The sequence below is a fragment of the Artemia franciscana genome, unplaced genomic scaffold (genome assembly GCF_032884065.1).
Source record: "Artemia franciscana unplaced genomic scaffold, ASM3288406v1 PGA_scaffold_1180, whole genome shotgun sequence".
Lineage (NCBI taxonomy): Eukaryota > Metazoa > Arthropoda > Branchiopoda > Anostraca > Artemiidae > Artemia > Artemia franciscana.
The window spans coordinates 998,743-1,026,441 of NW_027062618.1; the positions used below are offsets into that span (position 1 = coordinate 998,743).

The following is a 27,699-nucleotide window of genomic DNA, read 5'->3' on the forward strand; positions in this document are numbered from 1 at the left end:
AAACTTGGCTTTAAGGTGTTTTTTCCGTCTGGAAAGACTATTTCCTCCTTCTTGAACAAAGGCAAGGATAAGATTACTTCAGATCCACCAGGGGTATATGAGATTCCTTGCAGTTGTGGTGATACCTATATAGGTCGTACCATGAGACCTCTACATCACCGATTAAAAGAACATGCTGATTCCATTGATGCCTGCCTTAAAAAGACAAAGCTAAAGGAGGAAGATAATTTCTCTGCATTGGCCCATCATATCTTTGAAAACCCTTCCCACTCCATTAAGTTTGACCAAGCCCAACTTATTGCTATTGTCCCACAACTCTTAAAGCAGAAAATCAGAGAAGCTTTGGATATTGCTAAAAATAAACCAGCCATCAATAAAGACAATGGTGAGTTTCATATTAGCGAAATTTGGGAACCAATCACCCATAAATTGAAAACTCACAAAAGACTCCACCCCTTTCCTAAAGGCCCAACCTCTTTAAGATCCACCAGGACAGCAGCCATCAACGCCACTACCAAAATTCGGGCCATGGCACAACAATAACTCCAGGTTCGGCTCATAATTAGTGTTGTTCAGTGTTTTTAGTTTTATTTATTTAGTGATTTTACTTTCCGGCAAGAAATTTGAATTAACCTGATGATGACAGGCACAGGTCCTGTCAAAATTATCGTTAGAAGAAAAATCAATCACCTGACATCCATAGCTTAGGTAAGCTTATTACCTTCTATCATCATTACATAGGGGGATGGGGTGGAAGTGGGGGCTGGAAACTCCCAGGGGTGATCTGAAGTGATTCCGAAACAATTCAAGTTAAAAGAAATTCACATCTGGATAGTCAATGGGCATGGGCTATGCTTCAGGGAAAAACAGTGTTGGTTCTGGCCTCTTACATTTGCTCTTACTTACAGTAGTATTCAGTATTATTATATTAATATTACGGTAAGTAATTAACTTACTGCCAACCCTTCGTGCAAAAAGTGGGGTAGCAAAGTAGCAACACTCCTTGGCAATTTTCAAATCTGTTGGCAAATTTGTCTGAAAATACCATTTTTACACATAAAAATACTTTTGCTCAAAGAAAATCTGTCAAAACACAAGTTGTGCTGCTTAATTGTCGGCAGTCTTTGGATTTCTGTCTGTTTTCATACCTGCTGCCAACTATGACCTCTGCTTTATCTTAATAAAAAAAAGTAAAAAAAAAGCTACAAATGATTATAAATATTAGATTATTTATTTCAATTTTGCACCCCCAAAAATTTCTGCGCCTGGGGCGAGTGCCCTTAACCCTTCTCCTCTAAAACCACCTATGGTTTATATTTCAACGTAGACAATCAAAAGTAAGTAGGCAGCAAAGTTAATCTCTTAAGGATAGCCTAAGAGTTCCTTCATCTGACATAATAATATGCACAAAAATTATTTATCTAACAGTATGCGAGCATAAGAGTCAAAACAGGAACTTTTTTTAGTTTCAAATTTCTATGACACTTGTACATAGAGGGGGGAGATGGAAACTCCCAGGAGTGACCTGAAGGGATACCAAAACAATACAAGTAAAAAACATATGGCACTTGTGACGAGGTCGGAAGAGCCAAGAGCTCATATGGCATGAGCTCTAGCAAAATTCTAAGAATCAATAGATTAATTTAAAAGGAAAATCAAACGCTTAATGCCGGTCGGGATTTAAAATAAGAGCTCTGAGACACGAGGTCCTTCTAAATATAAAAATTCATTAAGATCCTATCCCCCACTCGTAAGCTAAGAATACCTCATTTTTCTAATTTTTTCTCTCTCTTCAGCCCCCCCCCCAGATGGTCGAATCTGGGAAAACGATTTTATCAAGTCAATTTGTGCAGGTGATACGCCTACCAATTTTCATCGTCCTAGCACGTCCAGAAGCACCGAACTCACCAAAGCACTGGACCCTCCTAACTCCCCCAAATAGAGTGGATCCAGTCCGGTTACATCAATCACGTATCTAGGACATTTGCTTATTCTACCTACCAAGTTTCATCCCAATCTCTCCACTCCCGATCGCGTTTCCCAAGATAATGATAGATGGTAATAAGCTTACCTAAGCTATGGATGTCAGGTGATTGATTTTTCTAACGATAATTTCGACAGGACCTGTGCCTGTCATCATCAGATTAAATTCAAATTTCTTGCCAGAGAGTAAAATCACTAAATAAATAAAACTAAAAACACTGAACAACACTAATGATGAGCTGAACCTGGAATTGTTGTTGTGCCATGGCCCGAATTTCGGTAGAGGTATTGATCGCTGCTGTCCTAGTAGATCTTAGAGAGGTTGGGCCTTTAGGAAAGGGGTGGAGTTTTTTATGAGTTTTCAATTTATGGGTGATGGGTTCCCAAATTTTGCTAATGTGAAACTCACCGTTGTCTTTATTGATGGCTGGTTTATTTTTAGCAATTCCCAAAGCTTCTCTGATTTTCTGCTTTAAGAGTTGTGGGACAATAGCAATAAGTTGGGCTTGGTCAAACTTAATGGAGTGGGAAGGGTTTTCAAAGATATGATGGGCCAATGCAGAGAAATTATCTTCCTCCTTTAGCTTTCCCTTTTTAAGGCAGGCATCAATGGAATCAGCATGTTCTTTTAATCGGTGATGTAGAGGTCTCATGGTACGACCTATATAGGTATCACCACAGCTGCAAGGAATCTCATATACCCCTGGTGGATCTGAAGCAATCTTATCCTTGCCTTTGTTCAAGAAGGAGGAGATAGTCCTTCCAGAGGAAAAAAACACCTTAAAGCCAAGCTTAGTGAGTTAGGAGCTTAAAATGTCAGTAATACCCTTGATATAAGGTAATGACAAAAACGGTTTATCATCTTCAATCTAAGGAGCAAAATTCTTGGTAATTCCCCTCATCTTTCTCCTGGAAATAACCTTGTCAATGACTTTTTGGGAGTATCCGTTACCTATCACAACATCTCTTATATAATCAAGTTCAGACTTCAGCTCAAAATCAGAGGAGCACACCAGAAATGCTCTATCAACCAATGTTGATAAATCTGACTACAGAATTTTTGACTATAGGGTGGTTATAGGAGTCATATCTCAGATATCTATCACTATAAGTTGGCTTTCTATACACGCTCAACTCCAACCTAGTTTCTCGTTTTGTAACGAGAACATCTAAGAAGGGTAAATTGTGGTTAATTTCAAGTTCAATGGTGAACTTAATATCTGAGTCCTGTTGGTTAAAAATATTAAGAAAGGATCTTAATTTGTCTTGTGCCCCATTCCAAATTATTAAGCAATCGTCTACATATCTCATGTAGAGTTGGAGATCCTTGAAGTCCTGCTTGAAGATATTAGTTTCAATATGCTGTAGAAACACATCACTGAGAACTGGTGCCAAGGCTGATCCCATTGGTATGCCCCAAATCTGTTTATAAGTTTGATGCCTGAAAGTAAAGTAAGCATTGCTGAGACATAAAGACGTAAGAATAATGATTTCTGTGGAGTCCAAGCAAGTCAGTTCTCTCCAGGAACCATCCTTTTCTAAAGCTGATAGTAAAGCTGGTATAAGACGGGGCAAGGGTATGCTGGTAAACAAAGATACAACATCAAAACAGCACATTGTGGTATTCTCCCCAATGTTGATGCTATTTAGCCTATAATAATAATTTATTTATTACCCACATCATAACAAGTTATAGCACTTGCGGAGTAACAAAAAGAAAAAAAAAATGAAATACACTGCAAATAAAATACACTACAAATAGAAAAAACACTACGCTACAATGAGATTAACCGAACAGATGGACCAAAGGATGATGAGGCGATAAACGATAAAAAGCTGATTCCGACAACCTTATATGCAGGAGGGCCAACTTTGCACTTATATCAGGGACATCGAATTTACGAATTATCTTCCCATTGCTATACCAAGGGGGGAGATAAATAAAAATTTACAATATCTGAAATAAAAAGACCGAATCTGATTAGCCTCTTTTTTCTTTAGAAGGGGATAAAGACCAGAAAGATAAAGGACAGAATGATCACAGAATGTAGCATATAGTCTACCGAGTGCACGTCTATTATACTACCCTCGATTAGCAACTATCTTAGAATAGCCCATTTGAAATTTCTTTTGAACATCACGAACAGTGCACTGCCGTAGGCAAGAAATTGAATTCGTAACAGTAATACCCAACCACCGAAAGGCGGAAACAAATGGTATAGAAAAACCGCGACAAGCTAAGGGAGCATTAGAGGAAGTCGGACCATTAAAACTAGACATTCACATTTCTCAACATTAAGAGAAAGACCAATTTTAGAAAATAGACGTGAAACTTTTGAGACCATAAACGAGAGACCTTGCTTATTTTTACACAAAAGTAGAAGGTCATCCGCATAAGCAAGATAAGAAACATCTGAGAGTCCAATAAAATAATTTGATCTAATTTCATCTAAAATACCAGAAATGCACATTTTGAATATACTAGGTGATAAAACTCCTCCCTGCTTGACACCCCGACATAAACGGACAAACGGAGATCCAGATTTATTAAATCGGAGGAAAGAATTCTCATACCAAGAACGAAGAAGAAAAATGACTGAAAGATTTACATCATTATTAAAAAGGGAAAAAATAGCTTGACTGTGAACTACATTGTCAAAAGCTTTAGAAAGGTCCAAAGTACATATATAAAGTGGCGACCCCTCAGCCATGCTATTCTTAAGGGCGGATGAAAGAACACGGTGTGCATGTTGACAACCAATACCAGATTGAAACCCAAATTGATTCGACCCGAAATTTATATTTTCATTTAAATGAGGAATTAAAATATATTCAAGGATTTTACTCAAGTTACACGTAGTGGTTATAGGGCGATAAGATGAACATTGAGAAGGGAGTTTTCCCCACTTTAGAATTGAGGTGACAGTTCCACAAAGAAAGCTATCCGGAACCACAGAAGGTGTTGAACACATTTTGAACAACAACTGCAAATGAAATAAAAGAACAACACACTTTGGATTTATATTATTTACACTAATACCATCAATATCAATGGATGAAGATTTCAGTTGCTTAATTGCATTTTCAACAGCAGTTATTGATACTGGAATAATATGGCCTTGATGAAGCGAAGGCGGAAGAATTTTATAAAGTAACCGAGAATAATGAGACTGCACGAAAAAATTAATTTTGGAAAAAATTCCCGAATAGTAAACATACCAAGCTGAACTAGAAATCGAATCACTATTAAAAAGATTACTTTTATCCAACTTCTCAGAATTGATCAATTTAGACCAATCCTTTTTAGAGGCTGGAAATTCCATACCCTTATAACGATTGGATTTAAGGTACTTTTTATAATCATGCTTTGTTTTCTGCTTTATATGCGCAACAAACCCCGTTGTGGGTCTACCACAATCAACCCAAATTCGAAGCCAAAGTTTTGCCTTATTTTTATAATTCTTTAATTCAGGATCGGCAGCCCATATAGATTTCCGCGTTTTTATACAAATACGATCTTCGGGAACCGCAATTTTTTCAGCTTCTTTCATACATCTAATTATATCATCATAATATCTATCAAGATCACGCTTACTACCCTTTACTTGCAATTGGAGTAGATGATAAGGCACACGAATACAATTAAGCAATGTAGATAAAGACAATATATATAAAGCAATATCGGCTCTTTTCCAATTACTACATTTAAACCATTTAGAATTCCCAATAGGGGCAACATTGCAAAGGTTACGTTTCAGTTTAGCAGTAAATGAAAGCGATAGATTGTCAATATCATCAGTCTCAATAACAACATGAATAATCGAGAATTCTAGCTGTGACGAACTGATTATATGATCAATCTTAGAAACACTACCAGACTGATGGATGTAGGAGTATGATAAATCTTTCTTCAGAATCACGTAAGGGGGCATGCACTCCAATATTTCTCGGGATCGATAACTTTGTTCATCCAAAACCGTATTAAAGTCACCAAGAACTATAAAATTAAGTTTATTTTCCTTGACAAGATTCATCACTGACTTAAAGACTTGCATGTAATAGCAAATCTATTTATTGACTCCACTGTATTATTTTTATATGGAAGATAAACATTAGCAAACACAGTACTATTTATTCTAACAGCAAGAATGTGCTTATCCGAATAAATAAGGGATGGGTTCAAAACATCGATACTTTTTTTTAAAAATACAGGCCAGACCTCCAGAAGGGCGGCCACGCGTGGTAACTGCATCAGAAGTAAAAACCGAATGAACAGAGCTTCGATGAAGGAACTTTCTGCTAGAGGCGGTTAACAAGGTTTCTTGCAGGCAGATAACGTCGAAGTTCCCGTACAGATCGTCAATATAAGCATCTTTATTTTTTGTGCCATTGATATTGTGCCATATGATTAAAATTTGTAAAGTCATTTAGAGGTTTGATGACTTGCAAAACTACGGAGAACGGAGCATGACATGCTAAAGGACACGTGTTCACCATTGCAATTGGCACATTTTGGTGAGGCATTGCATGGATTTTCTTTCGTACTAATATGAGGGCCGGCACAACGAGCACATTTGGGCGCAGGACTGGGACAAGAAGACTGGAAGTGATGGGGCGATCGGCACTTAAAACAACACTTTGGAATTTCCTTAAACTCGCTCAGTCTAAAGAATTCATAACCAACTATCAACTACTTCTATGGTATTTCTTATTGTGTGCTTGCTGCTCAGGGTTATGGATACTAAAATACCAGCCAAATACCTTTCCAACTTCTGTGTAGCTGAACCTACTGTTGAAATAATAGGTCTAAGGGGTATATCTGGTTTATGAATTTTGGGTACACCATAAAATCTAGCTCCGTTTCTGCAAGATTTTCGGGGAAATCCTAAAGAATTCAGGGATAGTGGAAGCACTGAGCAGAACACAAGTGATGAACCAAAAGTAATGAAAGAGAGAGGTAATACCAAACTCTCAGCTGCCATTACTGGAAAACACATGATACTTTACTAGTGGCCACGGATATACAGTGTTGTCTCAAACTGTTTTTTCGTGAATCAGCAGCGCGACGGTGGAGCGGACCTGTCACTTTGCCGATAACTCACATTAGTCCAGTTTTCTTAAGAAAAAACAAATTACTCAATGATAATTTATTACACCCCTTGCCATTGTACGCCCCTAGGCCCGGGACTATTGGTAAATACAGGCCTGCAAATGAGTGTATACCAACAAACTTATTCTGCCTTTTTACTACACCTTCTACTTCTACTACACTTCTACTTTCACCTACAAACTGACTACTTTTCAAACTGCTTTGTTACTATTTTTGTTTTTCATTTTTGTAGTACAAGTGTGACACTTAAATCAAGAAAAAATCTACGTCATTTATAAATCATGGCTTATTTTTACTGACATTTATGGCTCAAATATGACTCTGGTAATATCAAACACAAATACTGCTTTTAATTTTGGGTATAAGCCAACATGTATTTTCAGGGATCTTCTTTTGCCCCCATACCTCGTTTAAGTTTCTATGTTTGGATTAAAAGAGGCATAACACATCTTTGCTTAGGGTAAAAAGGGGACATACATTGATGCTACACCCAAAACAACATGGTATAAGGGTTTCTCAAAAAATGAAAGAATCTTCAGTAAACAACAGGAGCTAAGAGCTCATATGGCACTTGTAACGAGGCCAGAAGAGCCAAGAGCTCATATGGTATGAGCTCTAACAAAATTTTAAGAATCCATAGATTGATTTAAAAGGAAAATCAGAGGCTTAATGCCGGTCAGGATTTAAAATAAGAGGTCTGAGTCACGATGTCCTTCTAAATATCAAAATTCATTAAGATCCGATCACCCACTCGTAAGTTATAAATACCTCATTTTTTCTAATTTTTCCTCTCCCTTCAGCCCCCCAAATGGTGGAATCAGGGAAAACGACTTTATCAAGTCAATTTGTGCAGCTCCCTGACACGCCTACGAATTTCCATCGTCTTAGCACGTCCAGAAGCACCAAACTCGCCAAAGCACTGAACCCCACCCCCTAACTCCCCCAAAGAGAGCGAATCCAGTACAGTTACGTCAATCACGTATCTACGATATTTGCATCTACTACCCACCAAGTTTCATCCCGATTTCTCCACTCTAAGCGTTTTCCAAGATTTCCGATTTCCCCCCCCCAACTCCTCCCAATGTCAACAGATCTGGTCAGGATTTGAATAATATTCAAATAACAATTCCATAAGAGCTCTGAGACATGAGATCCTTCGAAATATCAAATTTCATTAAGATCCGGTCACCTGTTCTTAAGTTAAAAATACCTCATTTTTTCTAATTTTTCCAAATTAACCCCCCCCCAAACTCCTCCAAAGAGAACGGATCCATTCCAATTATATCAATCACGTATCTAGAACTTGTGCTTATTCTTCTCATCAAGTTTTATCCCGACCTCTCCACTCTAAGCTTTTTCCAAGATTTCTGTTTCCCCCCTCCGACCCCCTATATCCCTGGATCCAATTCGAGTCAAAAATGGAGCATCTGAGACATAAGATCCTTCTATATATCAAGTTTTATTAATATCTAATCACCTATTCGTAAGATAAAGATACCACAATTTTCACGTTTTCCAAGAATTCCGGTTTCCCCCTCCAACTCCCCTCAATGTCATGAGATCTGGTCAGAATTTAAAATAAGAGCTCTAAAGCACAATATCCTTTTAAATATTAAATATCATCAAGATCTGGTCACCCGTTCGTAAGTTAAAAGTACCTCATTTTCCAATTTTTCCGATTTAACCGTCCCCCCACTCGGAAGTTCTCATAAGCACAAATAATTTTTCCGAATTATTCCCCCCCCAACTCTGGCAAAGAGAGCAGATCCATTCCGGTTATGTCAGTCACGTATCTTGGACTTGTTTTTATTCTTTCCACCCAGTTTCATCCTGATCTCTCCGCTTTAAGTATTTTCTAAGATTTCCGGTCTTCCCCCAGCTGACACCCCCCCCCCAATGACACTGGATCCAGTTGGGATTCAAAATAAGAGATATGAGTTACGAGGTCCTTCTAAATATGAAGTTTCATGAAGATTCGATCACTCCTTCGTAAGTTAAAAATAATTCATTTTTTCTAGTTTTTCAGAATTAACCCTCCCCCAACTCCCCCAAATACCACAGATCCGTTCCGATTATGTCAATCACGTATCTAGAACTTCTGCTTATTTTTCCCACCAAGTTCCATCCCGATCCCTCCACTCTAAGCGTTTTCCAAGATTTTAGGTCCCCCCCCCCCAACTCTTCCCAATGTCACCAGATCCGGTTGGGATTTAAAATGAGAGCTTTGAGACATGATATCCTTCTAAATATCACATTTCATTGAGATCCGATCACCCGTTCGTAAGTTAAACATACCTCATTTTTTCTAATTTTTCAGAATTAACCCTCCCCCCCAACTACCCTAAAGAGAGCGGATCCATCCCGGTTATGTCAATCACGTATCTAGGACTTGTGCTTATTTTTCCCACCAAGTTTCATCCCGATCTCTCCACTCTAAGCATTTTCCAAGATTTTAGGCCCCCTCCCCCAACCCCCCCCCCACTGTCACCAGATCTAAGTTAAAAATACCTCATTTTCTAATTTTTCCGATTTAACCGTCTCCCCACTCCGCCATGGACGGTCGAATCGGAGAAACAACAATTTTTAATTTAATCTAGCCTGGTTCCTGATGCGCCTGCCAAATTTCATTGTCCTAGCTTGCCTGGAAGTGCCTAAAGTAGCAAAACCGGGACAGACAGATCGACAGACGGACAGACAGGCCGACAGAATTTGCGATCGCTGTATGGCACTTGGTAGATATCAAGTGCCATAAAAAACCTAGACTAAACATCAACCCATACAACAACAAATCAAAGTAAAATTTCATTGACATTTTTAGCAAACAAACCCTTAAACTAAAAAAAAAAAAAACACTAAAAAACAGAAAACAAAGGTAGATTTTCCTCCTAGTATCTATCTTCAGTCTATTACTACTACTACTACTAATAACTTACCCGCAGCACTATTCCAATCTATTTAAGTCCTTCCCTTTTAACATCCTCCTAGGAAGTTCTCATTTTACTTAAATGTTTCTTTGCCTCAATCGTGGACGACCTGCTATTCGTTTAGTCCTAGACGGTTGGCCAAAAGGACACTCTTTGGCAATTTGTCAGCCGCCGTCATTGCAGAACGTACCATAGCCATCTCAAAGTTTCTCTCATTATAGCCCTAGAAAGTGGGATTGAACCACAGTTTTCGTACAGCATTCTATTTGATGTGTGGTCAGTCAGTCGGATACTATAAACAATCCGGAAGGCAATTTCTTTGAAAAACATCTAGGTAATATTCCTCAGTTTTCTGGAGAGTCCAAGCTACAGAAACATATTTGACCACTCTCTTTACTGTAGCTTCCAATATTTTAATCTTGGTCCATGGATTTATCTTCCTATTCTTCCAGACATTTTTTAACTGTGAAAATAAAACGCCCTTATTCTTGGCTATTCTGCTTTTAACATTTTCTGGTACTTATCGTCTTTACTAATAATACTACCAAGTTTAGTGAAGCTGTCCACTTGATGGATCTTTTCGTTACCAACGTCACATTTTCATCTTCACTTATTCTTAGCCTTAGCCTCTTAACAGTATTTTTACAATTAATTTTCAAACCTATTCTAGCACACAGAACTCACAAAAATCTACAAGTTCATTGATTTTGCTCAGACTTTCATGTAGGATGCTTAAATCAACAACATAATCTAGGTTCAGGAAAGTTTTTCTTCACCATTCGATTCCGTGTTCTCTTATTTTCTTCCCTGAGGTCTTTGAGAAAATGTCCACAAAATGATCCATATAAATGAGATATAACATAACCCTCCTTAGCTCCTGATTTAATACGAAACTAACGACTAACCTAGTTTCCTACCTTAACCGCAGAAGTGTTATTCTTGTAAATAGCACTAACCATTTCAAGGTATTTGTCTGGTATACAATACAAGGATAAGACCTTCACTAAAGCTCTTCTATCAGCTGAATCAAACGCCTGCTCATAACCTACAGAACTATGGACTAAAGGTATTTAATGACTCAGATACTTTTCAATTATTAATACATAGTAAATTTTTTTTGACGAATCCTCTACCGTTTTTAAAACCACACTGTTCTTTTCTTACAGCTTTTTCTACAACATCTCTAGGTACATAAAGTGTCATCATACTAATTTGTTTGCTACCTACAGAAACCAGGCTTATATCTCTATAATTATCACACTCACTCTTATCACCTTTCTTATACAGGGGTTCAATTAGGGTATTCTTAAAATTCTCAAATGCTTCCCCTTTTTCAAGAATTATATTCATAATCTTCAGCAACTTATTTCTAACCTCATAGCCGCCATATTTAAGAAACTTGTTTACAACATTATCAGCACATGGAGAGTTAAAAGCGCAATTCTATTAGATTCAGTTGTACCTGACCCACTTTCTGTCCACAAAAATACACCATTAAAAACCTATTAACTCCCAATGACAATAGCCTACAACTTCAAAGGAAAGTCACACCTTCTTTAGCCGTTTGGTGCCGTATCTTTTCAGATTTTCTTCATTTTATAACTCATCTTTCTTTTTTTAGCTTGCCTGATACTACTTCCGGCAGGAGGCAGTGAATAAGGAGATCGATACGTGCGCAACGCAGACCATTGGTCATAACACAAAAAAGTTTTTAGTGTTTCTCATAGAACTTCACTAACAAGAACTTCACACACGGGTGTTTTTTTTTTTTTCATTAAAACCTAATCTATTGATTTTTCAAAATTTTTTAAAGACAATATATGTTTTTGAAAGTTTCCACTAAACTGATTCAAACAATTATATCTATTTTCACTGTCTTTGGTGCTTTAAGCTTTGTGATGATATTGATCTCGGACTTCATTTAGTTTTAGACATTATCATTCAACTTGTAAGCACCTTTTGAAACTTCACTCTGAAAAGCGAAAGGAAAAAAACTGATAAAAAAGATTATTTTACCCACAGGGTCAACTGAACAATAAAGTAATCGACATTCGTCGATTATTATTGATTCTTTTGAACACCATATAATAGAAATAGCTTGGACTGTCGACGTGGTTCAGCAGTTCACGTACTTGGGCTCTATCATTGCTGCTGACGGCTTGCTTCTCTCTGAACTACAAGCAAGAATGGCCAAGGCATCTGCTGTTATTGGGAGGTTAAATCGCCACCTATGGCGGAAACCAAGTATTAGTCGAAAGACGAAGCTGGGAATCTTCAACGCTCAGGTCGGGTCTGTAATTCTTTATGGAACAGAAATCTGGTCGGCCACAATGACAGTTCTCAAGACTGTAGACGTGTTCCAGACGAAAGGCCTTCGGAGGATAGAAGACCTGAGATGGCTCGACTTCGTCAGCAACAATAAGTTACTACAGACAACGCAGCAGCCACTGTTGTCCATCCAAACTGCAGAGCGCACTCTACAATGGTACAATCATCTTCTTAGAATGCCGTCACACCTACCAGCAAAAATCGTGCTGGACTTTAACCCCGCAGAAGCCGGCTGGAAACGACCCCGCGGCAGACCGAAACATCGATGGTCCGATAGTCTTTCAAAATACTTGAAGGTGGCAGGCATCGATATCCACGATACACCAGCGTTAGCTGCTGATCGCACCAGTTGAAGGAGGCTGACACTCTCTACGCTGAGCCACGCCCGGCAGGAGACATATGTCAAATTAAGTCAAAGTTTTTTTTTACCAATCAAAGATTTTACAGTACTTGGTCACTAATCATTATTAGCTTTGCTAAATGGTTCATATTATAACTATAACTCCATTCAAATCTACTTTTCCTTTTGTTGTTATTGATTTGTGTACCTGTTGTGTTTTTCTTTTCATTTTGCTCGCTTCAGTCGCTATAATTCTAAAATAACAGCATCTTCTTTCGTTTTTCTTTATATATTCTTTTCCAAATCAAAGCGAAACGGCTTCCAACGGCTACCTATTGTTTAGTTTTTTTCAGTTTGCTCGCTTCAGTCGCTATAATTCTAAAATAACTGCTTCTTCTTTCGTTTTTCTTTATATATATACTTTAATAATCAGTCTTTTTTTTTTCTTCTTCAAATCAAAGCGAAACAGCTTCCAACGGTTACCTACTGTGTTTTATTTTTTTCAGTTTGCTCGCTTCAGTCGCTACAATTCTAAAATAACAGCCTCTTCTTTCGTTTTTTTCTACATTCTTTAATAATCCATCTCCTTTTTGTTCTTCAAATCAAAGCGAAACAGTTTCCACTCATTTCCTTTTTGCTAACACATCTTTGGAACAGAAAAATTCATATTTTACGGTTGACGAAATCTGTTTCTTCTGTTATGTTAAGTGACTAGTAGCCCCAAACGGGAATTTTATTTTCTTCACTCCATCTTGATATGAAATTTACTTGTAATCTTTCTTCACTTCAAGTTCTTATGTTAGATTATACTAGGTATGTTAAATTCGGTTGCAATACGATCTGCTCGTGCAGTGGTGACTATTTTCAGATGAATAACTTCAGTTATCACTATTGGTGAACAAATTCAATTATTCTTTTCCCCATTTGATTAGAAACATAAATTTAATTTTTAATCGTCTTTCCGATCAGTTGATTCTTAGTTAATGTTTGCAAATTTTCATTATTATTGAGCTGATATTTATCAAACTGAATTAACCTTAAGTCATCTAACAAGTGTTTTGTATTACCAAATTAATAAATCTAACGAACTGAATGATTTATCATAGTTTTTACAACTTAAAAACAGCTGTTTCAAAAAAAAAAAATCGCTAATGGTTGTACATAAGATGGGCTTGAGCCGCACAAGGTATATGAAGAAATAGCTGCAAAAAGAATTCAGATATGTGCTTGTCTTTGCCGATATTGACAGAAAATTCGACACTGTCACTTCTAGTAAGAATACTTTTCGCATACTTCATGAATGCTTCGAAACTGAGAAGAGAAGAAAGCAACGAAGGAGAAAAACTCAGAATAACTCTTGCAGCTGCTGAACTAATTAAGAGGGATATTGAGAAACTCCACTCGCAAAAAGAGACCTTCCCAATCCTCGAACACAGATCATCTGTAGTTGAGCTGAACAATTATGTGCCAGACCACTTAGAACTGTTTCTTCAGACGCTTTTTGCTGGAAGCAACATTTCAATAAAGGTTTTATCGATCAGACATTCTGATGTCCAAGCAGCACGTCCCCACGCTTGAAGGCACTGATTCAGTTCAATATTCCTTAAAGATTTATCTTAATAGCCTTAGCGTTTTCGGACCTGTCCCCCCCCCATGATCAAATATTCCCCCTTTCTCAACTATAAATCCTATATGTGAACAATGGGCGAATTGCATGGTTTACAATGCTTGCTCTGAGGGATGTAGGAGGTAACTTTATCCATGGAGGTGTTGTTATTTGGACTTCTGACTGTTTTGATAGAAAAGCTACCCCGAAATATTAATTGGTGCTGAGGGAGAAGGGGGGGGGGAGAAGGGCAAGAGTCATTGCCCTCCGATCACTTTTTAGCATCCCCCCTAAACACACCCTGAAAGTTCCAACCTAATACCCTCAGATATTATTGATATTCCTTTTCAGAAATCATTAGGCACATAGTGGTTTCCTCAGCAAGGTTTCACCTCAACACCCTAAGCCTTAATGGGAACCTAGGCTCAAACTTATCCCGTTTCCTAAAAACAGACACTGTACATAAACAGCAGGTAATTTGCCTAATTTAAAGCCCTTGCCTCAGGGGGAGTGGGGGATCAGTTCATCCCCAGAGGTGTAGTTGTTTGACCTTTAGACAACTTTGAAAAAAACCTTCTTATTTCGAGATTTCAATCAATGTTTGACAAGGGGATAGAGAAGGTAAAAACAGCACGGGATTATGGTTGTCGTGTAACCACTTTAGAATCTTAAATGCAGCACGAAAATTCAATTTCCGCTAGTATGAGCCAAATACAAAATTTTTCTATGGTCATCCCTTCCATATGAAATGGCTTTGCAAAAAAAAAAATACTATACTGAACCCTTATGTCCCTTTACGTTAGGCAGCAGTAGGCAGCACTAGAGCATTGTTTCCAACAGTAGGTTCTAGCTCTCTGGAATTCAACCTTAACTTAGATGTATTTCATGTAAAATAATAAAGCCAGGAATTATAAAAATAAAAAAATTACTGTTTCAATTGTGTGTCCCTGAAGAAAAGATAAATAAACGTTACCTCTTTCTCTCTCCCGTTTTATTCGGACAACTGGAGACCAATAATTTTTTTTTATCCCAAACCTCTCTCCTGTAAATAATTTATTTATACTATCCTACATTATGGTCAGGATTGGTCAAAGGCTAGATTGAGGGGTTGGGACGAGCAAGGCAAGCTGCCATGGGGGACATGGCTGGAGGAGGAGCCATGGCTGGGGCTTCTGAGACCTTTTTGTTTACATGTGAGTCGAAGGGGACATAAACAAGTTTTCCCTGGATGCCACCAACCACTGGAATGACCCTGAATGGGACGATTGTACACTTAAGAAATAATTAATAACAAACCTCACGGCCATATCCTTGGGATTATATCCTTTGCATTCCAGCAATGATCGAACAACATTTTTGGTCATAGCTGTATCATCTGTGTATGGCTTGTATGGAACTAAGACAAAAAAATAATTGTAAATTTTAGAGACGATAATTAACACTTACCAGACTATTATATTTTACTTGCTTTTTTTAATTTTATTGAAACAAAATGTAAGTCAAAATTCTTCTTCTTTTAGAATAACCTGATTGATGACTTTATAAATATTAAGTCAGATTCTTCGCTCATTATAGAGGAAAAGTTAAGACACATATAAGTTTATATCCAAATAAAAGAGCACAGAAAGCTGATCGGAGTAGAAACTGGTACTGGCATCAAAAAAAAAAAAAAAAAAAAAAAAAAAAAAAAAAAAAAAAAAAAAAAAAAAAAAAAAAAAAAAAACACCAACGCCATATAGCGTTCTTTTTTTGGCTTTTTTCTCAATCTTCATCATTATTTTTTTAATTTTTTTTTTTTTCATGTACTTAGATCAGACACTTATTACTACACCTGTTTGCCAATTACATTGATTACGCTAATTTTACAGGATAATACTACAAACGCCATATAGTGTTTAGCATTTCTTGACCTTTGTCAGTGTAATAATACAGTAAAATTAGACAAAGTTGCCTATACTTTTTGGTACCAAGGATAATGAAAATGCAACCTGATTTTACTTCAATTTCTTGATTGGAAACTACCAATCTAAGGATTTTACCTTGTGAAGATGCAAAGTTGAATTTTGAAGTTGTTTAATTGTAGTTTAGTGACCAGGTGCTGTTGTATGATTAAACTCAACTTGTTGACTTTAATCAACTTGTTGACAGTCCACTTGCTGAGTTTACACTCCCTTAAGAACCACTCAATCTACAGCCTTCGTTTAAAATTTCAACAGATTCCACGCTAACTGTATCTTCAGATATATTGTTCTAACTGTTGACGATTCTGGAGGGATCGTCAACATAGAGCGCGGACTCTAAATAGGGTGAACTCCTTAACACGTTTCAGCTGATGACCTTTAGTTTTTGGATTAGGATTTACAATACAAAAGAATTTCGGTAGAGTATTACCATTCATTAACTCATAGGTTAGAATGGCATCACCTCCGTTCCTCATGTATACAAGTGTTGGGTGGTTCAGCTCAGCTAATCTTGCAGGGTAGGAAAGCCTGCAGGATAGGCCGAATGCTAGATATCACTTTGGCGACACATCTTTGCTCATCTTCCAATTTTTTATGTGTTTTTTAAAATTCAGAGAGGCTCGAGACATTGCAACTTCAAGATTGGGATGAACAAGTCTGTTCTTCAGAAGACTGATGACTTTTGAGGAACAAGTGAAAATGCTGAACTTAACCAGCCCCAAAGTTGAACTAGCACCAGCTGCAGACTTCTTAGCATGGGTACGGAATTTTAGTTCATTCTCAGTGGGTTCAATTTTCTCCCTCAAAATTCCTTGTACGTTTCATCTTCATACCATTAAGCATGGTTGTAATAGTAGTCTCAGTAGTAGTACTGGTATTACTAGATGTAGTATTAATATTAATAGCAGTAGTCCTAGCGGCAACAGTAGTATTAACTTATTGTCTTTTGGTCAGTTCAATCTCTACTAGATATTACAACAACATTGCCGATATGTTCTTTTGATAACGTGCATGTTCATATACCTCTTGAAATTTTTATCTCAGTGCTTTTGCAGTTCGGTTAGATGATCTTCCCCTTTGAACATTTTCTGAAAATACCAACTTAATACCCAAATAAATTCTTGAGATACGCTCTGTTGACAGTGTACTTGCACCCAGTGTCTTTTGATTTAGTTCAAATTTGTACTCATATTGTAAATTGAGTTGTGTCATAGTAGTAGTGGTAGTGGTAGTTGCAATAGTGGCGATAGCATGCAAACATTGCCTTTTTGATCATCTCCCTGATCATTTCCGGAAAGTTCCAAATTAACATACTCCAACATTCCTGAGTTACGCCCTTTTGATAATCCATAGAACATCCAACGTGTTTTGATTTAGTTCAACACTCTACTCAACATACTCTGAAAGGCTCACCTGAATGCCTTCCATCTTTTTGGAAAGTAAACTTCAAAATGCATGCCTTTCTCAATAACTTAGACTGTATGTAAATAATAAACGAATTGCGCTGAGTACTGTGCAGGGATTAACAGTCCCAAAGACATAATTGCTGGATCTTTCAACAATGCTGAATAAAATAGCTCTCTTAAGATTTTGATCAGATATGTTTTGAGGAATGATAGACTTAGGGAGGGACAAGTTACCCTCTTTTCACTTTTGACTCTTAAAAAAGGCACTAGAAGTTCCAACTTCCAATAAAATAAGACCCATCCAATTTGAAGTGTATACGACCACCCGTTCCATAAATACCTTATATGCCCCAGGATATCACTTACTCCTTGCCCTTAGGCTCTGGGAGGTTATGCATATCCTTGAGATATTCTTATATACTGTTTGGACTATTATGAACAAAATGACATTTTCACAATTCAGATTGGATGCGTTGGGGGAAAAGAGGATGTTAGGAAGGGGAGAGGGCTAGTTGCTCTCCATCCCTTTTGACTCTTGAGAAGGAACTAGAACTGAAGATTTCCAATTGAATGATCATTCTATAAAAACTTTTTATGAACCAGAGGCACAACTAACAACCCTTTCCCCCAGACTCAGGGGGATTGTGTCAACCCGAAAGACCTTGTTATGTGATCTTTGGACTATTTCATGAACAAATTGCTATATAAAAATTTCTATCAGATACATTTCGTGAAGATACGAGTGAGGGGGGGGGGGGGGTATCTGCCCTCCAATCACTTTTACTCTTAAAAAGGGCAGTAGAGCTTCTGATTTCCAATCCAATGAGCCCCCTTCAAAGTTTATATGACCACCCTCTCTGTAAAAGCCTTATATGCCCCCGGGGCATAGCTTAAAAAACTTGCCTTGAGGGCTGGGGGGGGTGTCATCCTCAATCCATAATTTCCAGAACCTTCAGCTAAATTGAACAAAATGGATATTTCAAAATTTTGATTGAATGTGATTGGGGAATAAATGGGCGTGGGAAGGGGGCTGGCTGCCCTCCAATCAGTTTCAACTATTAAAAAGGGCAGCGCTGTTGCGCTACCTATGATAGAAATGATATGGATAGTTTTCCAATCCAGAGATAGTCTAAAAAGATTCAATGGTATGTTGAATAGCAAAGAAGGGCTGAAACAAGATCGTTTGACATTCATGAAGGATAAGAGGACGAATGCAGTCTGAACCAGCCACGAGGCAGGGGAAAACAGTACTGGAATTAGAGGGGAAAAAAGAGATGAGGAATGTTGGTTTGAAAATTTCAACTTTCAGCTCAGAATCAGGAACAAGTTGACTATTATCCAGGATATCAGAGACTGTAGTCGGCTGCTACATTCTTGAGAAACATGAAACCAAAAAAATTAAGGGTTTTCCCTAACATCCTAAGCCAGTTTTTCCTCACACTGTCTCTTTAACTCCTTGATTCGGTTAATTGCATAGTTAGGAAAAGTTTTGAATACTTGATAAGTTTCTGAGGTTTTCTTTCAATTATTTCAGCAGTAAAAAAGGTAAACTTTTGGCATGTTTTTCCCAAACAATTTTGGTACAAGACTTTTCAGAATGCAAAATTTCATTTTTCAGGTCAAACCAACTCACATCAATTTCATGAATAATAAGCTGTAACACATCAAATTAAAATTTTGAGATAACCATTTTGTTAAATGTAGTCTAAAACTCCGGAAAATATGTCTTTGAGGATGATAGCCTCCCCATAGCCCTTAGGGCAAGGGCTGTAAGTTTTGCCCTTGGGCTCTATAAGGTTTTTTAATGGAAGGCGTGATCCTATAAACTTCGGAGGGCGCTCACTGAATTGGTAATCAGAAGCTCTAATGTCCTTTTTACGATTCAAAGTGATCAGAGGACAGCTACCCCTCCCCACATACATACACACACGTCGTATTTTCCAGAAATCCATCAAATAGAAATTTTGAGAGCCATTTTATTGAAAATAATCAAAATATCGTAAAACAAAGCTTTTTGGGTTGAAAATAACCCCCAAAGCCTGAGGGTGAGGGTTGTAAGTTATAACCCAGGGGCATTTAAAGTTTAAATGGAAGGGATGGATTATAAACTTTAGAGGACTCATTTCGTTGTAAATTGGAAGTTCTAGTTCCTTTTTAAGAGTAAAAAGTGATGGAGGGCAACTACCCCTCTTTTCACCAAGGAAATCCGATTGAAATTGTGAGATAGAAATTTTGTTCAAAATAGCCGAAAGAACAATGCTTCTAGGATTGACACAACCCCTCAGTGCTTTTGAGATAACGTTGTAAGTCATGCCCTGGGGGCATATTAGGTTTTTATGGAATGGATGGTCATATAAACTTCAGTTATGGCTCATTTGATTTGAGATGGAAAGTTATAGTGCCCTTTTAAAAATTCAAAAGTGATTTGCGAGCAACCAGACCCCTCTCCATACCCATAATTTACCCAAAGATATGGAATCAAAACTTGAAGGGAGCAATTTTCTTCATCGTAGTTGAAGGGTCCGGAATTTACGACTTCAAGGAAGACACCCTAGCCCCCACAGCAGGGCGAGGGTTGTGAGTTATGCCCCGGGGCATATAAGGTTGTTGTTTTTTTATGGAAAATGTGGCCGTGTATATTGCAGAGGGGACTCATTGGATTGGTAATCAAAATTTCTAATGCCCTTTTTAAGAGTAAAAGTGATCAGAGGGCCGGTACCCCCCCCCCCCCCCCACACACACACAGACACATCGTGCTTTGCCGAAATGCATCCAATAGAAATTTTGAGACAGTCGCTTTATTCAAAATAGAAAAAAGATCATATAACAAGGATTTGTGGTTGAAAAAACAAAACAAAAAAACACCAGAGCCTGGGACCGATGGTTGTAAGTTAAGCCTCGGAAGCATTTAAGGTTTTTACTGAAAAGATCGTTGTTTAACTTTACAAGAGTCTCATTTGATTAAAAATTGGAAGTTCCAGTTCCTTTTTAAGATTCAAAAGTGATGAAGGGTGACTAGACCACCCCCGATAATTCTTTTCACCAAACGCATCTGATTGAAATTTTATGATAGCGATTTTATACAAAATAGTTCAAAGAACATAAGACAGTACCTCTAGGGGTGACATAACCCCCCAGAGCCCTGGGGATAGGGTTGTAAGTTAGGCCCTGGGAGCATATGAGGTTTTTGATGGAATGGGCGGTCGTATAAGTTTCAGATGGGGATCAGTTGGCTTGAAATTGGAAGTTATAGTGCCTTTTTTAAGAGTCAAAAGCGACCTAAGAGCAACCAGCCCCCAGGTCCATCGTTTCGCCAAACACCTCCAATCAAAATTGAAAATAGCAATTTTGTTCGCTGCAGTTGAAGAATCCGGAAAGTATGTCTGTGAGGAGTACACTACCTCCCTCAAAGCTCTCAGGGAAAGGGTTGTAAGTGATGCCCAGGGAGCATATGAGGTTTTTACAGAAAGGGTGGTCGCATATGCTCTGGAGGGGACCCATTGGATTGGTAATCAGAAATTCGAGTGTCCTTTTTAAAGGGAACAGAGCACAGCTACCCCCCCCCCCATACACACACAGACACAAACGTCGTGTTTTCCTGAGCAGCATCCAACAGAAATTTTGAAACAGTCCTTTTATTTAAAATAGTCCAAAGATATCATAACAAGGCTTTTGGGGGTGGATATAAACCACCAAGGACTGCTGGCGAGGGTTGTAAATTATACTACTGAATCATTTACGGTTCTTAAGGAAGGGATGATTGTAAAAACTTTAGTGGTAGCTCATTCGGTTGAAATTGAAAGTTATACTTCTCTTTTAAGACTCAAAAGTGACCAGGTCAACTAGCCCCCCCCCCTCCCCAAATATATCTCTTTTCACCAAACGTATCTGAAATTGTGCGATGGCCATTCTGTTTAAAACAGTACAAAGAACATATAACAATTTTTCCAGGGTTCACACAACCCTTTTTAAGAGTCAGAGCGACTTGAGAGCAACCAACTCCCCCTCCCCGCCCATCATTTCCCAACACAAACATCAAAAAAAAATTTTGTGACTTCAATTGTTCAGCATTGTTAAAAAGTTCAGTAATTATGCCTTTGGGGATGTCAACCACCCCCACCACCAGGCCTCAGAGCAATGGTTGTAAGTTGGGCAATTTATTTATTGTTTACTTATAGTATACATTATCGAGAAAAAGGATGATGTTTTTTGACTTCTATTGAGATGAATCTTTCAGGTAATGTTGAGGGGAGTGTTGAACTAAGTCAAAACATGCTATGTGTGTATGGTTGTCAGAAGGATGTAACTCGGGAAGGGCTGAGTACACTAATTTGGAGCTTTCAGGAAATGATAAGAAAGATGATCAATTGACCAAAAAGGCCATATTTGAACGGTACTACTACTACAACTATTGCCACTTCTACAGCTACCAGTACTAGTACTATTACCACTAAAATTACTACATATGCAGAGAGTACTACTAAGGCTAAGAACATTGAAAAGAAATATTTGAGGAAACGTTGAGGGGAAAGTTGAACTAAATCACAACATACTATGTGTATACAGATTATCAGTAATATTTTTGGAACGGCTTACCGGACCAAGAGGAAGCTTCAGGGCATCACGAGCGGGATGCCCGGTGGGATTCAGTTGAACAAAAGGCGAAATCTGCGTGCTACTACTGCTATTAACATTGCTGCTACTACTGTTCCTACTACTACCACTACTATTATGAGATTAGTACAATTAAGGCTACACCTACGAAGGTGAAAGTTTGACAGAATATTGAGGGAGAATTCGAACAAAATCAAAACACTCTATGCGCATGTTCAATGGGGTTTATTATCAATCCAAAAAATAAATTACACATAACAACAATACTCAGTTCATTCCCAGACGCCAAGATTGTCAATCGTTACCTTTTAAACATAATACGCAGCGTGGTCACTGCTTCTACTCTCAGAAACAACCTTACCTCTCATTGATCCAACATAACTACCAATTATCCTCCTGCGATTTGCCCCAGGAGAAACCACCACATCATTATAAAAAAAAAACTTTATTTTTATCTATTTATATTTAAAACTTTATATAAGAATCATTTTATTAACAATTATTTAACTAGTCTTTTCCAATGCTAATAAATGATTTTTTACTCTTTTTTTAAATGACGGGAGGGAGCCTCTACCTCTCAGCTCTTCTGGGAACAGATTCCATAAACTTACACAAGTAATAGTGGAGGAAAGATACGAAAAAAAAAGGTCAAACCTAGGGGAAATTGCAACAGAATTTTTTTTTTACACCAAAATGTTCAGAAAATCAGTTTAATCACACACAAAAAAAAAATCCCCCCGAATCCCCCTTGCACAAGTATCCCAAATTTGGCCTTGAGAGGAAAAATGAGGGGGAAAATCTGACTTTTGTGTTTATAAATAGTTTTGAGTTTAAATAGTCGTTTCCTATCAAATCAAGTATGCCGACTCCAAATCTGAATTCAAATTTTCCTTTTTTCCATACCCTAATGCCCATTTCCACCCTTAAAGGGCGGGAAGGGGGGTAAAACTCGAAATTAAAACTCGAAACTTATATTTAAAACTTTATATAAGAATCATTTTATTAACAATTATTTAACTAGTCTTTTCCAATGCTAATAAATGATTTTTTACTCTTTTTTTAAATGACGGGAGGGAGCCTCTACCTCTCAGCTCTTCTGGGAACAGATTCCATAAACTTACACAAGTAATAGTGGAGGAAAGATACGAAAAAAAATGGTCAAACCTAGGGCAAATTGCAACAGAATTTTTTTTTTACACCAAAATGTTCAGAAAATCAGTTTAATCACACACAAAAAAAAAATCCCCCCGAATCCCCCTTGCACAAGTATCCCAAATTTGGCCTTGAGGGGAAAAATGAGGGGGAAAATCTGACTTTTGTGTTTATAAATAGTTTTGAGTTTAAATAGTCGTTTCCTATCAAATCAAGTATGCCGACTCCAAATCTGAATTCAAATTTTCTTTTTTTCCATACCCTAATGCCCATTTCCACCCTTAAAGGGCGGGAAGGGGGGCAAAACTCGAAATTAAGAGGTTGTTGCATTATTTGGCGGTTTCCTTTGGAATCAATGGCGGCGAATTCGAAAATGAAGTTAAAAACTTGATTTTACCTGGTCAAGTACTTCATCTTACCTAAATCGGCTGTGAAAGTTGACCTACGTGAACTAGTTATTTTAATCATTTGTCGATTGATTCACCATTTCCTATCAAGCAAGAAATGGCGCCTTAGAATATGAGTCTCGAACAGTCTAATTTCAAACCATCATTCCAGACTCCCCCTCCAGTTTGCGGTTTCCATTCCTTAGTGTCATTCTTTAGGTGATCTAATCAGTGGAGCCATCTAACATAGTACTTGCTAGATGATTAGCATGTTCAGAGCTATATACAAGGTTTGTGCCGTTTTATTTACTTCCGAAAAGAAAAGACAAAACAATAAATTGGGATCCGCGAGCGTTGATTAGAAGTATTTAGTGAGATAGAGTTTAAGATTATGCTTCTGATTTTGGAAAAGAGCAGATATCCATTTCTGCTTTTCAACTTCATTTGTGCAATGCTATCTACTGTGTATCATTCAAGCTGAATTCGTTCTTCTAGGTGGCGATGGGTTGAATTCCGATTGGATTGTGCCTGGATTTACTGAACAAACAAGTTGTATGAAATAATCAGTCTCTTTTTCTTCTAAAACCGTCAATGAAGAGAACATGGTCTGCCCGATATGCCAAAGCAGCATCAAACCCGGTGAAAACACTGCCATATTATCCGAGAAAGGAGCCGATGCCGTAAATAATGCAAGCAAAGAAAGAGGTAGTAGCATAGCTGTGACGACTGAAAATGAAGCCCACACCGCGTGTCGTCGTAACTTCTGTGACAGACGTCGGATTGACAGAGAAAAGAACGCTCAAAGAAAACTTGAGCAGAAAGAACCGGTTGCAGCCCCCCCCCCCCCGATTAGATCTACAGCTCCACGCTTTGCTTTTTCGAAGAACTGCCTATTCTGTGGTCAACCAGTGAAATTATGCAAGATCACAAGTCATGAATCGCTGAAGATTATGCAGTACGAACTCATAGTTTTGACTACTCGATAAGTGAAATGTGTAAGAACAGGAACGATCAGTGGGCCATGACAGTGCTTGGTCGGATAAATTCAAAAACTTCTAACCTTCATGCAGAGGATGCCGTTTATCATCAAATATGCTCAGTAACATTCAGGACAGGAGAAGAGATTCCACAAAAATTATGTGGTCAAGAAGAAGTGTGACGTGCCTCCACCAAAGAAACTGAAGGGAAGACCGTGCGATAGTTAAAGGAAAGCCGCTCTCGAAGAAGCACTTCGGTGCTATGCCAACAGCGAAGAACCTGTACCTCTGACGATCATTTAAGAAAGATGGTTCATATTCTCTCTGAAACTGACTGTGATAGTTTGGCCTACAGCTTTCGTCAAGCCAAGGATTTGCTAATCAGTGAGTATGGCGAACAAGTGGTTGTGTCCGATTCAAATGGGAAAGACACTCGTAACATTTAGAGATACGGTCGACAGAATATTACGAGAATTTCACCAAGAGGAAAAAGCAGATAGTGAAAACGGAGAAAGAGATTAGCTCATCAAAGTCGTTGGAAAGATAATAAGAAGTGAAATCAAATCCATTACGACAAGGAAGGATTCCTAAGAATCTCTTAACGAGATATCGACAGTAGAGAAGTATTTGAACTTCGTGTGCCCATCTCTTTGTCTACTGCTTTTATCGATAGGGGTCGACACGCCTCGTCTAATATCTTCTATCAGACAGGCTATAATGCAGGCATGCAGACCACGTGGTTTAATGTCTCCTGTACAAATAGGACTGGCTTCACAGCTGCATCACCATTTCTCATCCCGATTTTTAATTGACATACTGCACAATCTTGGCTTCTGCTCTTCGTACTCAGAGGTAAAAAAAATTTGAGAGATGTGCAGCAGTAAATCAAACGTTGTTGGAAGAGTCCGAAGAGAAAGCACATTTTTTCAGTATGTAGGAGACAACGTCGATCATGATATTACTACTATCGACGGCCTGAATACCTTTCATGGAATGGGACTTATTGAAGTGTCTACACCTGAGTTGCCGGCAACGGAGCTTTCAGTGCCAAGAAAAGAAGTAAGTGGAGATGCGATGAAGTCAATCGGCACCGTGCCGTTCTACACCTACCAAAAACCCACCAAGTCGTAACCAAGGACTTTTGCTTGCTTGACAAACACTGGTGACACTCATGACAATGAATGGAAAGGTGAAACGCTCTGGCACATCTCTGGCTTTTTCAAAAACTCATACATGAGCTGGTCGGCCTTTATGTGGTCAATACTTATGCATGCTAAACAGCGCGATAGTCGAGCTGGAAAAACTCTAGTCATTACCTTTGACCAACCACTTTACTGGAAGGCGAAGTGTATTGTCGATGCAGAGCCTGCCACAAGTGCTTTAAGAAATGCTATTGTTGTCCTAGGTAGATTTCATACACGCATAAGTTTCCTAGGAGCCATTGGCTTCCTTATGGCTGACTCGGGACTTTTGGAAATCCTAAGTCAAGTATACGCGCCTAACACTGTGCGTAGTATGTTACAAGGTAAAGCTGTCTCTCGTGCTGTGCGAGGCCATGGTCTGTTGGAGGTAGCCCTTTATGCGAACCTTTTATCATCAGAACTGGACAGCGGAGCGTTTGATGGCAATGACATGCTACCAGAACTCCTTGAAGAGGCAAAACAGGCGTACGAGTAGCTCCTTGAAGGAGATAACATCGACAAAGCGCAGGTGTCGGAAGCAGCAGAGCTTATCTATGAAATAGTTCAAAGTGCAAAAGAACGATTATCTGAGTCCAGAACTACCCGTCTTTGGTTTCAGTATCTGGACCTACTTGGAATCCTGGGAAAGAACCTGAGAGCTGAGCGAGGTGGCAACCTTGAGCTTTATCTACAGTCGTTTTTGGAAATGCTTCCTTACTTTGCTGCTTCTGGACACAATCTTTACACGAAGTCTACTTGGATTTCGTGCAGTCCATGTTTCAGTTGAGGAAAGAAAACCCAGAGCAGTACAGAACCTTACAGGAGTACTTGTTCATCTGAAGAACTGAAAACTACTGGGTGGCACTTTCTCCTGATTTGGTGATCGAACAGATGTCAATGAGAAGTGTGACGAGTGGCGGTCTGACGAGAGGTAGAGGCACGACTGAATTGCAGCAGACAATTTGGACATCTGCTATGCCTACTTTGGTCCTCGTTAACGACCGCATGCAGAACCTGACTGGCCTCGCGGAGTTGACTGTTGAAAATTACGCAGAAGCGATATCTTCGAGGAGACCTAGAGATCTGGCGGACATTGAAAAGATAGTCCGATACACTGAGCCCCTAAAACCCTTCAGGCAGGATTCAGAGCCGTTGGGCGTGGTTACTGGTGTCCGTGCTTCATCATCTGTAAACGCAGAAGATGCCAAATCTGTGGGAGAAACCATTCTGAAGGATATGGAAGCGAAAGACATTGACAAATATGTGTTCAGGAGAATGGAGAAAGCTGTAACTATGGCTGAGAGGTCATCCGTGGTGATAGATAGCGAGAGGGTAATGGTCAACCCAGCTCTAATTTCCCAACGTCTTGCCGCAGTGGCTAGCACCAGTGGTACTGACTTGAACGAGGTTCTGTCGTTCGATCTCTGTAGTTTTTCACCATCGCTCTTTAGTTCGTTTGAGGTGATGAGGACAGCCAACAAAGCCTCTCTAACAAATGCACTGATGAAAATTGAGGGGCTCGATGGTCCAGTAACATTGCCAACCTTCCAGAGAGTCTTGGACGGTGGCTGGCTAGTCCACAAAATCCCGTGGACTGCCGGATCCACATACTCTGAGGTGGCAAGATCTTACGTAGATTATGTCACAAGACATTTCGGCCAGAAAACGGTAGTTTTTTACTCTTACACTGATACACCAACGACAAAAAACTGCACACAACTGAAGAGAACC

The 27,699-nt window shown here is 38.6% G+C and overlaps 1 protein-coding gene across 1 annotated transcript in view; it reads right to left on the bottom strand.

The window, feature by feature from the left end:
* Positions 1 to 27,699, bottom strand: part of LOC136041238 (ADP-ribosylhydrolase ARH3-like) — a 63,453-nt gene that overhangs the window by 12,703 nt on the left and 23,051 nt on the right. Inside the window, exon 2 of the mRNA XM_065725833.1 lies at positions 15,588 to 15,687. Coding sequence (XP_065581905.1) covers positions 15,588 to 15,687 — 100 coding nt within the window. The remainder of the gene's footprint in view (positions 1 to 15,587; positions 15,688 to 27,699) is intronic.